Genomic DNA, 12,314 nt, shown 5'->3' with positions numbered 1-12,314 from the left:
GAAGTAGCAACATTTAAAATTCACAATCTCTGTCTTATACTTTTGCTTTCTGTCTAGTTTACTGTACTATGTAGACATGGCACTTTTTTTAAGTGAGGCTTATGTTTGTGGCCACTTGGCTTTTTGTATTCTGTATGTCTTTGTATTACTCCAGGTCAAGAAGCCACCTGTCTAATGGACTAGTATTTACCATTGAATTTTAAAAAAAGCCTTTCAAACAGACCTTTAAGGAAAAAAGCCAAGTTCTCTCGGCAAGACATAACTAAATTACTTTATTCAACAGAGTTAAAAATCACACAACACCAGGTTATAGTCAAACAGGTTTAATTGGAAGCACTAGCTTTTGGAGCGCTGCTCCTTCATCATGTGGCAGTGCTCCAAAAGCTAGTGCTTCCAATTAAACCTGTTGAACTATAACCTGGTGTTGTGATTTTTAACTTTGTACACCCCAGTCCAACACCGGTATCTCCAAATAATTTATTCAACAGTACATTCCAAATCTTAATTGTTCTTTTGTGTAAAGTATGTTTTCCTTAAGTCATAATGGCACAGTATGTCCATACTTTGTCCATAGACACTCAGCTGTTTAGGTTAGGCCATAGTTTGTCATTCATTTCCCTCAAGCCTATCTTGCCTTATGTTCTGTTCTTTCCTCTGTCATCAGCAACATGTGCCCTTTTATTCTCAACTTGTCATTAGAAGAAGTTTCCTCTTTTATTCTAGCATAATTTTAGATAACTGTCAAATTTCCCCTCTGTCTGGTTGAAAGATAAGTTTATCCAGGTTCTCCTCTCCTCCTACCACCCCCCCCCCCCCCCCCCCAATTATAGTAATCTCACTGAACTATTAAAATTATAGCCTTCATATCCTGTCTAAAGTGTGGTTGTCTGAATTGGATAAAATACTTCAGCAGAGCTAAACTAGTTGTTTACTTAGGTTTTGCAACACTTCCTTTTTTTCTCTACTGTAGGGTTCACAACCTTCTTTCTTCAACAATTTCTCTCTCTCTTGCATCCACTTTAAGATTGCACAATTTAGTTTGTTGCTCCTTCTCAATCTTAAGCTCTAATTTAATCATTTTTGTAATTGTTAAATTTCATTTGTCATGTTTGCCTATTTTACCAATTTTTAAAAATTTCTCCAAGTCTTTTGCTGTATTCCTCATAGTTTGTTACATTTACAAACTGATTTTTCCTTCTAGATACAGGATGACAAATTTGATAAAGCAATTTAAACTTGCTAAACACTGTTCAACTTGAAAGCAAAATGTTTCTTCAGAATGGCTACAACTGAGGCTCCAACTGACATTGTGTGATATTCCAGTGGATTTTTGTTTATGCTCTTACACATCGTAATGTGTCAGAGAATGTGATACTACATGCCATTTTTTAAATGGGCAGGCCTATGAGCAATATTTGGAGGGCATGGGTGATTCTTCTTGGCCATGACCTCTGCAAAATATAGTTGGGGTTTCTTTTGAGATCTAGATATAAAATTTCTGCTTGGCTGGTTGGAATTTTTTTTTGTTTGGGGGTGCTGCAGCCTATTCTGCAGATGTTAGGGGCCTTGATATTAGAAATATTAAACAGTTACTGAAATTTAGAAAGAGATGATGTCATTCACTTTGGATTGAAGTATACTGCACATTAGTTTGTTTTCATTGGAGAGTCCAGTATCTTTTGTATATATCAATCTTGAGTAATTGCCAGAGTTGTGGTTGTCATGGTTTGCTCAGTGTGCCACGAGAGGAGAAATCCATTTTCCTTGAAAGGAACAAGGAATTTATTAACATGCCAAGATCAGAGACTTGGAAACCACAATTAACTTTTAACCTTGGAATTTACAGCTTTACAAGATTAAGATTTTGTTTTAAATGGAGATAAGTAGAGCACAGCCCCATGTCGCAGAATATGTCACTAACTGTGACCATGCATGTGTCATTGTTACCAGTGTGTTCTTACAGCAATTACACAAAATGAACTATTAAAATTAAAACATCTTGGTAAAATCTAAATGTCAGCTAATAATTGTATTTGCTATAGGACGTGCTGTCCCTGTTCTTTGGACTGGAATTGTCAACAATGATTTAATATATTCCTGGGGATTTGTTGATATGGCATTCAATTCCATGATACCACTCATGATGCTTAACATATTTAATCATCTAATGTTATCCCACTGTTTTGCAAATGTTATTTACTTCAGTTTTGTGTTTAATTATCATTAGCAGCTGATTAAGATATTTGACATTTGGTTTTGTTTTTTACATTACAGGAACATCTGCTTTTCAAAACAGCACGCTTCCTGGACTGTGAAATTGAGGCATTTTGGTGTTTTTGAAAGGTGCTATATAAATGTAAGCTTTTTTGTTTATGATAAAATGAATAGCCTAAATTTAGATAAATGGAGAAATGTAAGGATTAATATTGTTTTAAATAAAAACAAACTTGTTTCTATAGAATTAACTGGAGAGAAAAATGGCAAATTTCAGTGGTGGTAATTTCTGAGTAAAATTTTTAACCAGTTTTGTTTATCAAAATGAACAGATGAGTTTGGAGCAGAAGTAGGCAATTCAGCACCTCAAGTCTGCTCTACCATTTGATAAAACTATAGCTGATCTGATTTGTAACCTCATCGACATTCCTGCCTACCTGATTAATATTTCATCCCCCTTAACAAAAATCTATTTCCCCTCTGCACTCTAAATATTCTGTAACTATGCTTCCACCACCTTGTAAAGAAGAAACTTCCAAAGACTTAATCCTGTGATGGAAAAAATCCATTCTGTTTCTTTTAGATGGGCAACCAGTAAGCAGAAACCCCTAGTTCTAGATTCTCCCATAAGACATCCTCTCCACATCAACTCCGTAAAGACTTTTCCAACACCTTAATGTTTCAATCCAATCACTTTTTGCTTGTGTATTTCAGATAGGGTCTCACTAGTACCCTGTAACTGAAACTTCATCATGGCAGGAACTGAATAAACAATGTTTTGCTAGCTTCCTAATTGTTGTACCTGGATATTAATTACTTGCGATTTGTGCCGAAGGATGCCCAGATCCATTTTCATCTTTGAACTCTTCAGTTTTTCACGATAATGAATTTTTTATTCTTCCTCTGAAGATTGACAAGCAAATTTCATTTGCCTACTCACTTAACCTATCTACATTTTCATGGCTGCCTCTTTTCCTCTTTGCATCTTATTTTCTTACCAATGTCATTCAATTTCATCAGGTTATTAGATTGCCCGTACAATATTAAATTTAACTTGTATAGTATAATGTTATGTAATAACATTGGTATTATATAGCAAAGATTCTGACAAATAGAGTACCAATGTAGGATGAGCAGGACAGCTGAGATGTGAACCACTTTTTTCCATTGACTTGTGTTTTCTCTCATTCTTAAACTGTTCGTGTTAACATTGATCTTCTGAGCCTGTTGTACTGAGGCTTCCCTGAAGTCTTTCATGATAGCTGTTGGGCCATTCATGACAGTGTTGATAAGGCCTGATTGCAAATAAACATTATCTTTACAAAGTGATGGAGTTTGTAGCTGATGTCATGTGGTTGAAGACCACCCTTGTGTCAGCCACATAATAGCTTCTTGAGCCTTTGATTTAAGGATATGAGACAGCTGTCATCTTACTGCTAGGCTCATCTGCTCCCCTTCTCTTGGATCCTTCACCTTGTGTAGATGCCAAAAGCATTGTTACTACATACACTGACTCTGCATTCCCATCCTGTCCCATAACCTTTGAATCCTTTCTCTAACAAGAATCTTCTCTATTTCTGATTTAAAATAATCCAGTGGCACTCTCTCCGTAGCTCTTTCGCTGTTTTTATCACTATCTGTTTCTATCTCCCTATTTCTCCAGCTTGTGCATCATTGACCCTTCTTCCCACCCTTGCTGAGATTTATTTTTCTCTCCCTTCAATCTTCATTCATGAGATGCTGATATCACTAGCAAGGCCAATATTGCATTCTCATCCTTTGGGAATGTAATGGTGAACGATTTTGAATTACTCTGTACATAATCCAACAGTCCCATTTCTGTAGGAATTCGAGCATATTTTTGACCCAGTGAAGAAAGATTGTAATTCAAGATAATGGGTTTGAAAGAAGCCTTCGGAAGTTGTTCCAATGCTGGATGCAATAAAAATTGAGTGATATATAGGGTACAGGTTGAACAGGTTGCTTTCTCCTAAATGGCTTTAAGCTTCAGATTATTAGGATTGCAGTCATCCAGACATGTTATAAGTATTTTGTTTATTCCTTACGTCAGTGGTCCTGAAGTTTTAATGAGTTAAGAGATGAATCACTCACTGGAAACTACCCACTCTCTGGTCTGTTTGAGCTACAAGTATTTGTAGTTTGTGATAGCTTAGGATAGTGTGCTGGAAAATCAAGCCCTGCCATTCCCAGAGTCAACCCGAAAGGTTAAAATATTAAAGACACATGTAAAATTCCCCAATTTACCTTTGTTAAAAGACAAATTGACAGAAACACAGATCAGGTTTCTACACTGAACAAGAATTATGACTTGTTGCAAGTAAATAGACTCCAGCTATAGGTAAACAATTATGAACTTTGCTCTAACTTTACTAGTTACAATTCTAATCACCTTTATAAGCTCCCCCTTCTATGCATAATACACCCAAATATGAATGAGAGGACAGACTGTTTAGAGTTGATGTGAAGATTGTTCTGGTGAGTAACACCATAGACATAGGAGCAGAAATTAAGCCATTCAGTCTATTGAGTCTGTTTTGTCATTCCATTATGGCTGATACGTTTCTCAACCCCATTCTCCTGGTTTCTCTCCATAACCCTTGATACTCAAGAACATTTCTATTTCAGTTTTAAATATACTCAAATGATCTGGCCTCCACAGCCTTCTATGGCATTGAATTCCATAGATTCACCACTCTGGCTGAAGAAGTTTCTACTTCTCTCAGTTCTAAAAGGTCTTCCCTTTTACTCTGTGCCCTTGGGCTCTAGTCTCTCCTACCAACGGAAACATTTAACCAACATTGACTCTGTCCAGGCCATTCAGTATTCTGTATGTTTCAGTTACCCACTCTTTCCCCCCCCCCCCCCCCCCCACCAAACCTGTTTATCCTTCTAAACTCCATCGAGTATAGACAGAGTCCTCAAACATTCCACATATGATGTGGAGGTGTTGGGTGGACAAAGTTTTTTTTAAAAAAAAAACTCAACATCAATGATTACAGTCCAACAGGTTTATTTGAAAAGACAAGGTTTTGAAGCGCTGGTCCTTTGTCAAGTAGCTATTCTTAATACCAAAATGCAGGATCTCTCACTTTCCCACTCTATATTTCATCTGCCATTTCTTTGCCCACTCTCCTAACTTGACCAAGTCCCCCTGCAGCCTTCCTGCCGCCTCAATGCTCCCTGTTCCTCTACGTATCTTTGTGTAATCTGAAAGCTTAGTCAGAATGCCCTCAGTTCCTTCATCTAGAACATTAAAGTGTATAAAGTGAAAAATTTGTGGTCCCAATACTGAGTTTTGCAGAGCACCACTTGTCACCGGCCACCAACCTGAAAAAGGCCCTTTTATCTCCACGGTCTGCTTTCTGCCAAACAGCCTAGCTTCTATCCATGCTAGCATCTTCTCTCAAACATCATGGGCCCTTACCTTACTCAGTAGCCGCCTGTGCAGCATCTTATCAAAGGCCTTCTTGAAGTCTAGGTAGATACATCTATTGGCTCCCCTTGGTCTAACCTGCTCATTACTTCGTCAAAGAATCCGAACACGTTTATCAGACATGACCTCCCCTTGATGAAACCATGCTGACTTTGTCCTATTTTACCATAGACTTCCAAGTATTCAGAAATCTCATCCTTCACAATGGATTCCAGGATCTTGCCCAAGACCTAGGTTAGGCTAATTAGTCTATAATTTTCCGTCTTTTGCCGTACTCCTTTTTTAAATTAGGGGTGTCACATTAGCAATTTTCCAGTCCTGAGACCCTCCTCGATTCTAGTGATTCCTGAGATATCGTCACTAATGCCTTCTCTATCACTTCGGCTATCTCCCTTAAACTCTGGGGTGTAGTCCATCTGGTCCAGATGGTTTATCCACCTTTTGGGCCATTCAGTTTTTCTAACATCTAGCTGGTGGCCATCATACTCTGCTCTGCTTCCTCACTTTCTTGAACTTTTGGGATAGTACTTATGTCTTCCACCATGAAGACTGATGCAAAGTAATTATTCAGTTCCTCAGCTGTTTCCTTGTTACCCACTACTATCACTGCAATGTTACTTTCCAGTGACTCAGTATCCACTTTTGCATTGCTTTTGCCCTTTTTATATAACTAAAGAAACTCTGCCTTTTTTTATATTATTGGCTAGCTTACCCTCATTTAATCTTGTCTTTTTTTTTGGTTGCCCTCTGTTTTTGTAAGCTTCCTAATCCTCTGGTTTCCCACTGCCCTTCGCCACATCATATACTATCCCTGACCTCCCTAGTCAGTCATGTTTGCCTCATCCTCCCTGTACCATGCTGCTGTGTCTCCTAAATTCTCCAAAAGGTTCTAGCATTGCTGTTCTACTCTTTTCTGCTAGGCTCCTCCCAGTTAATTCTATCTATCTCCTCCCTCATGCCTCTGTAGATGCCTTTATTCAGCTGTAATACCTCTGGTTCTATCTTCTCCCCCTCAAATTGCAGAGTAAATTTAATCATATTATAATGACTGCCTCCTAAGGGTTTCTTCAGCTCCCTTATCAAGTCTGCTTATTGCACAACACCATATCCAGCCTTGTCTGTTCCCTCGAGGGCTGTAACACAAGCTACTCCAACAAGCTATCTTGTAGACTTTCCACAAATTCCATTTTTGTGCAATCCGCAACTAACATGATTTTTCCCAGTCCACCTGCTTATTGAAATCCCCCAGGATCACTGACTTTGCCTTTCCTACACAACTTTTCTATCTTCTGGTATATCTTGCACCCCAGCTTCTGACTACTGTTTGGAAGCCTGTACATAACTTGAACAATGTTTTTTTTCACCTTTTGTGGTTCCTCAATTCTACCCCCACAGATTCTACACCACCTGACCCTACTTTGTTTCTTACTATTTGATTTAATTTAACTTTTACTAATAAGGCAACCCCACCTCCTCTGCCCACCTGCCTATCTTTTCGATAGGATGTCCTTGAATATTCAGCTCCCAATCCTGATCCCCTTGCAGACATGTCTGTGATGCCCACCATGTCAAACCTAGCCAATTTCAATATGTGCCACAAGCTCATTTACCTTGTACTGTGTGCATTTAGATATAACACCTTCAGTCCTGTATTAACTGCCCTTCTGATTTGTCATTTGTTTGTCCAGTGTGCTTGAAGTTTGTTAACCCTTTCTGTACACTTGTCCTTTATTTATTTGTGCAGGAGATTTTGATAACCTCTCCTAAGTTCCACATTTTTACCACCACCTCCTTTTAATTTGGGTTTTCAAATTTCCCCTATAAATGAACCCCTCCCAGGAGGACCAGTTCCACCACAGAACACACCAGATGGCCTCCTTTAGAGTCCGCAATTTCCCTTCCCACGTGGTTAAAGATGCCCTCCAACGCATCTCGTCCACATCCCGCACCTTCGCCCTCAGACCCCACCCCTCCAACTGTAACAAGGACAGAACGCCCCTGGTGCTCACCTTCACCCGACCAACCTTCGCATAAACCAAATCATCCGCTGACATTTCTGCCAACTCCAAAAAGACCCCATCACCAGGGATATGTTTCCCTCCCCACTCCTTTCCACCTTCCGCAAAGACCGTTCCCTCCGTGACTACCTGGTCAGGTCCACGCCTCCCTACAACCCACCCTCCCATCCTGGCACCTTCCCCTGCCACCGCAGGAACTGCAAAACCTGCGCCCACACCTCCTCCCTCACCTCCATCCAAGGCCCTAAAGGAGCCTTCCACATCCATCAAAGTTTTACCTGCACATCCACTAATATCATTTATTGTATCCGTTGCTCCCGATGCGGTCTCCTCTACATAGGGGAGACTGAACGCCTCCTAGCAGAGCGCTTTAGGGAACATCTCTGGGACACCCGCACCAATCAACCACACTGCCCTGTGGCCCAACATTTCAACTCCCCCTCCCACTCTGCCGAGGACATGGAAGTCCTGGGCCTCCTTCACCGCTGCTCCCTCACCACTAGACGCCTGGAGGAAGAACGCCTCATCTTCCGTCTCGGAACACTTCAACTCCAGGGCATCAATGTGGATTTCAACAGTTTCCTCATTTTCCCCTTCCCCCACCTCACCCTAGTTCCAAACTTCCAGCTCAGCACTGTCCCCATGACTTGTCCTACCTCCCTATCTTCTTTTCCACCTATCCACTCCACCCTCCCCCCGCCCCCGACCTATCACCTTCATCTCCTCCCACTCACCTATTATACTCAATGCTACTTTCTCCCCAGCCCTACCCTCCTCTAGCTTATCTCTCCACGCTTCAAGCTCTCTGCCTTTATTCCTGATGAAGGGCTTATGCCCGAAACGTCGATTCTCCTGTTCCTTGGATGCTGCCTGACCTGCTGTGCTTTTCAGGCAACACATTTTCAGCTATAATCTTATTGAGCCTCAACCAATTAGCTCGTGGCTCAGGTAGTAATCCAGGTTCTGCTGTTTAATTTAGATACAGCTGTTCATACTACCTTAACGAACCTGTGCCCTAGTTTTATCTATGTCATTGGATTTTTACCCTCTAAGTTCCTCTGCAGCCTAGCTGAGAGATCCCAAACTCGAGCACCAAGCAGGTAACACCAATCTTTGGGACTCTTGATCCTGGTCACAGAACAGTGTCTATGCCTTTAACTATACTATCCCTAATTAGAACAACATTTCTGTTCTCCCCACCACACTTGAATGACTCCCTGCACCGTGGCGCTGCTATCCCTATTCCCGTTCACACGGAGCAAAATTCTTGAACCTGTTGGACAAGGATGGGCTGTGGCTCCTGCTACTCTACCTCCTAGAGCCCTCTACCTGCCTCACTCACAACCACACCATCCTGTCCCTGACTACTGGCTGAATTCGAGTTAGTCTAAGGAGTGTGATTGTTTCCTGAAACACAGAATCCAGGTAACTGTCCCCCGGATCTTTCACAATGTTTGAAGCTTAGACTCCAACTTATTAACTTTGAGCCAGAGTTCTTTCAGCAACCAACATTTACTACAGACATGGTCACTGGGAACTGCAATGGGATCCATCAGCTCCCACATCGTGCAGAAACATATCACCTGACCCTTCGTCCTATTTTAATAAAATAGTTGTGAATTTGGTTTTTCTAACTTTAACTTTGTCTCTGCTTATGCAAGTTGTAATCAATAAATTAACAAGATTCAGTTTAACAGACTCAAATTTAGCAGAGTACAGTGCTGATTGGTTGTCGTTATCTGATGCTTCCAATGGTCTGCAAAAGGAACTGATGGGTGGTTGATTTAGTTAAAGGTTTTTCACATCCGTTCAAAACAGCTTACAGTAACTACTGAAGGAAAGAAACTGGTTTCTTGAACCTTGAATTGCTTTCTGTTTAGAGGGCAGAGAGGTCCTGAACTGGAAATTGATCTGAAGCCTTCTTATTATCTTGTTCATAGTCCCAGGTTGTTGAGCTGTGTGAGAACCAAGGTTTTCTTTGTCATGTCTGTGGACTAGTGACTAGTTATCAGCTGCTGGCCAACCAAAGATCCCTTTATGCACGACCTTGGGCTGCAGCTTGTGGGTATACTTCAGTTGCTGCTTGACCAAGCAGCTCTGTAAACCACACTTGCAATGATTAGGTTACTTGATTTCAAAACATGCAACAATCATCCAGCAGTCCTTGGTTTTAAAAAGTATTTTTCTCTCATTGGTCGACAATTTAAAACCCAGTTTTTAAACAAACCTGTCTTTATAACTGTCTATGTAACTGCCTAGTTGCCTTTTCTAATCAAAGGTAAATCCCAGGGTGATAAAGTTGTTAAAATCAAAAGAAGGCAGTCTGTGTCCCTTTTTTTTGTCCATTTGTTTTCTCATTTTATACTCTTTGCTAGTCCCCTGTTTGTATTGGTCCACCAAGATTTTGGGAGTTGTAAGCAGTGCTGATTGGCTTAATGTTATCATCTTTACAATGCAAAATACTGTTCAGAATATTTTGCAAGATATAACACTTCACGTGTGGATCTTAGGCACAGTTTCTCCTGAATTAGCATTTGGGAGATCAGACATCCAATTCTGAGGAGCTTTGCCCAAAGTAGTGAGTTCTGCAGACTTCTGCCTCCTGCATTTGAATTGAGCACAAAATGGGTAATTTGCACAAGGTGGCTGAATTTTCTGTTTATTGGGTCTTGGAGGAATTTATCAAATTCGTATTACATTAAAGCAAGACTGCTTCATAACCTGGTTTCATAATGTTTTCAAGTTTCTTCTTGCAGTGACCACTTTATATTCCTAAAACACAATATGAAAGATGATACTAGACAATATTGTTGATTTACAAGCTTTAAGAGCATGAGTTCTTTTATCAACTGTGCAACCATAACAGGCCAAACTGCTGCTGCTCTGTGAGTAATTACCTCTAACTCATTACTCAGCTCAGAGGCTTTAGCAGATTCGGTTTTGTTGCATAATTAAGTGCAGGACAGGAAATGTAAACTACAATTTCCTATTGAGTATAGAATTTGTAGCAGAACTCATCTTTTTCATTTAATATTCCTTTTTTAAGATTTAAAAATAAAATTCTGTCCCTGTTGAAGTATGTTCTTCGTCAAGTCATAGTTGAAGCTGTGTCCGATTGAGACATTCGTCCCATAGGATAGATTAACCTTCTGTACTCTCTGTAGGAAGAGGAATGCGTTTAAAATTAGGGCTGACATCGAATTCATTATTAATGAGAATGTTAAATAAAATTGAGCCAATATTGCCTCGAGTACTGCAGCTTAGCAGTAAACCTAATTGGGATTTTTTTTGCCTTTGTTTACATGTTGTGCCCTTTTGAATTTTAGGAAAGTTTTGGCACCAGAGAGATCGATTTCATCTTGTGATTGGAAGCATGTTGGAAGGCTTAGGTAAGAATAATGTGCAGTTATCATGCTTTTGTTGAGAGAATGACTTGCTAGTTGGATCCCTTTTAAAAAGAAAACGTATGCCTTTACTCCAGAATAGGTGCTGGTACTGTTTCTGTGGCATTGAATTATGTTCATCAACCAGAAGAATGTATTGAACTAAACTAAATGCAGTATAATGTATAGCTGAACTCAACTTGCCATTTGGGGACCCCCTGGAAAGGGTTTTCAAGAAACCATCATAATGTTACAACTGAGATGGGAAGAGTGCATTGCCTTTTTCATGTCATTACTCCACAGATAACAATATAGGTGCAAACATTTTGCCCAGCTCTCCATTGTGGCAATCCTATGTTTTAAGACATCAACCAGGTTTCTTGGTTTATTATAAAATTTCATCAGTGGAAATCCAGAAATTGGTTAATATAGGTTAATGAGCACATCTGATGTAATGGGAATGGGCTTTCTTTATAGAAATTCACTTTTTAAGATCAAAACTTCCCAGCATCTTTTGAAGACCAAAAACAAAGGCTGAGTTGTTCCGATGTAGTCAGTTTGACATTCTGCCCGTAACTAATGTTAAACACATAGTTGCTGCTGGTGCCTCAGCAAGAAACGTTGATAAATACTTTGAACCTGCAACTACTTTAAGAAACAACAGAATCATTCCAATTTAGATCAATCTTCAGACTTATTGCAAACTACTCCAACCAATGTCAAAAGCAGAGTCTGGAACCTGAGAGTTCTAAGTCAAGGGAGGTGGTCTCCAGTAAGAGACGTGATTACCAAGAAAAACCTTGCTTTTTTAAGAAAAGAAAATTTCATTATCATCTTTTACCTCTTTGAAAAAGAATGCAATAAATTTATCAATAGTCGACACAATATGAAGTTTTCATAACCATATGTAATAATTACATTAACTTACGTTTAAGCAGACAGGAATTGTTTTTCCACACTTTTGATATATTTTTTCCCAGAATGGAGAGCCTAGTTTGAAATCGAAAATAAAATGTAGGATGAATAGTCAGGGTACCGTGCTTTCATTTTTTTTTCCTGAATTTGAATCCAAGCTAAACTGACTGCAGTGATCCTATAAGAGTAATAAGAAATGGGAACAGGAGTAGTATGTTTCACTCCTCCTCACGTTCACTTTCCTGTCATTTTTCTGTAATGGTCGAAATCCCTAACTGATCAAAAATCTATCTCTCAGCCTTAATATACACAAGGACACCATTCCCACAA

General features: G+C 39.7%; 1 protein-coding gene across 19 annotated transcripts in view; it reads left to right on the top strand.

The window, feature by feature from the left end:
• The window catches only part of mpdz (multiple PDZ domain crumbs cell polarity complex component), a 368,137-nt gene that overhangs the window by 31,564 nt on the left and 324,259 nt on the right, over positions 1 to 12,314 (top strand). For all 19 annotated transcript variants that reach the window (XM_087996853.1, XM_087996875.1, XM_087996857.1 and 16 more), the window contains exons 2-3: positions 2,275 to 2,356; positions 11,013 to 11,075. In XM_087996853.1, the coding sequence (XP_087852979.1) occupies positions 11,060 to 11,075 (16 nt within the window). In that variant the 5' untranslated portion in view covers positions 2,275 to 2,356; positions 11,013 to 11,059. The remainder of the gene's footprint in view (positions 1 to 2,274; positions 2,357 to 11,012; positions 11,076 to 12,314) is intronic.

This window comes from Chiloscyllium plagiosum, unplaced genomic scaffold, assembly GCF_037043375.1.
Source record: "Chiloscyllium plagiosum isolate Xiang-an unplaced genomic scaffold, Cpla_swu_hap1 HiC_scaffold_2, whole genome shotgun sequence".
NCBI classification, from domain to species: domain Eukaryota; kingdom Metazoa; phylum Chordata; class Chondrichthyes; order Orectolobiformes; family Hemiscylliidae; genus Chiloscyllium; species Chiloscyllium plagiosum.
This window is presented reverse-complemented; position numbering and strand designations above follow the sequence as displayed.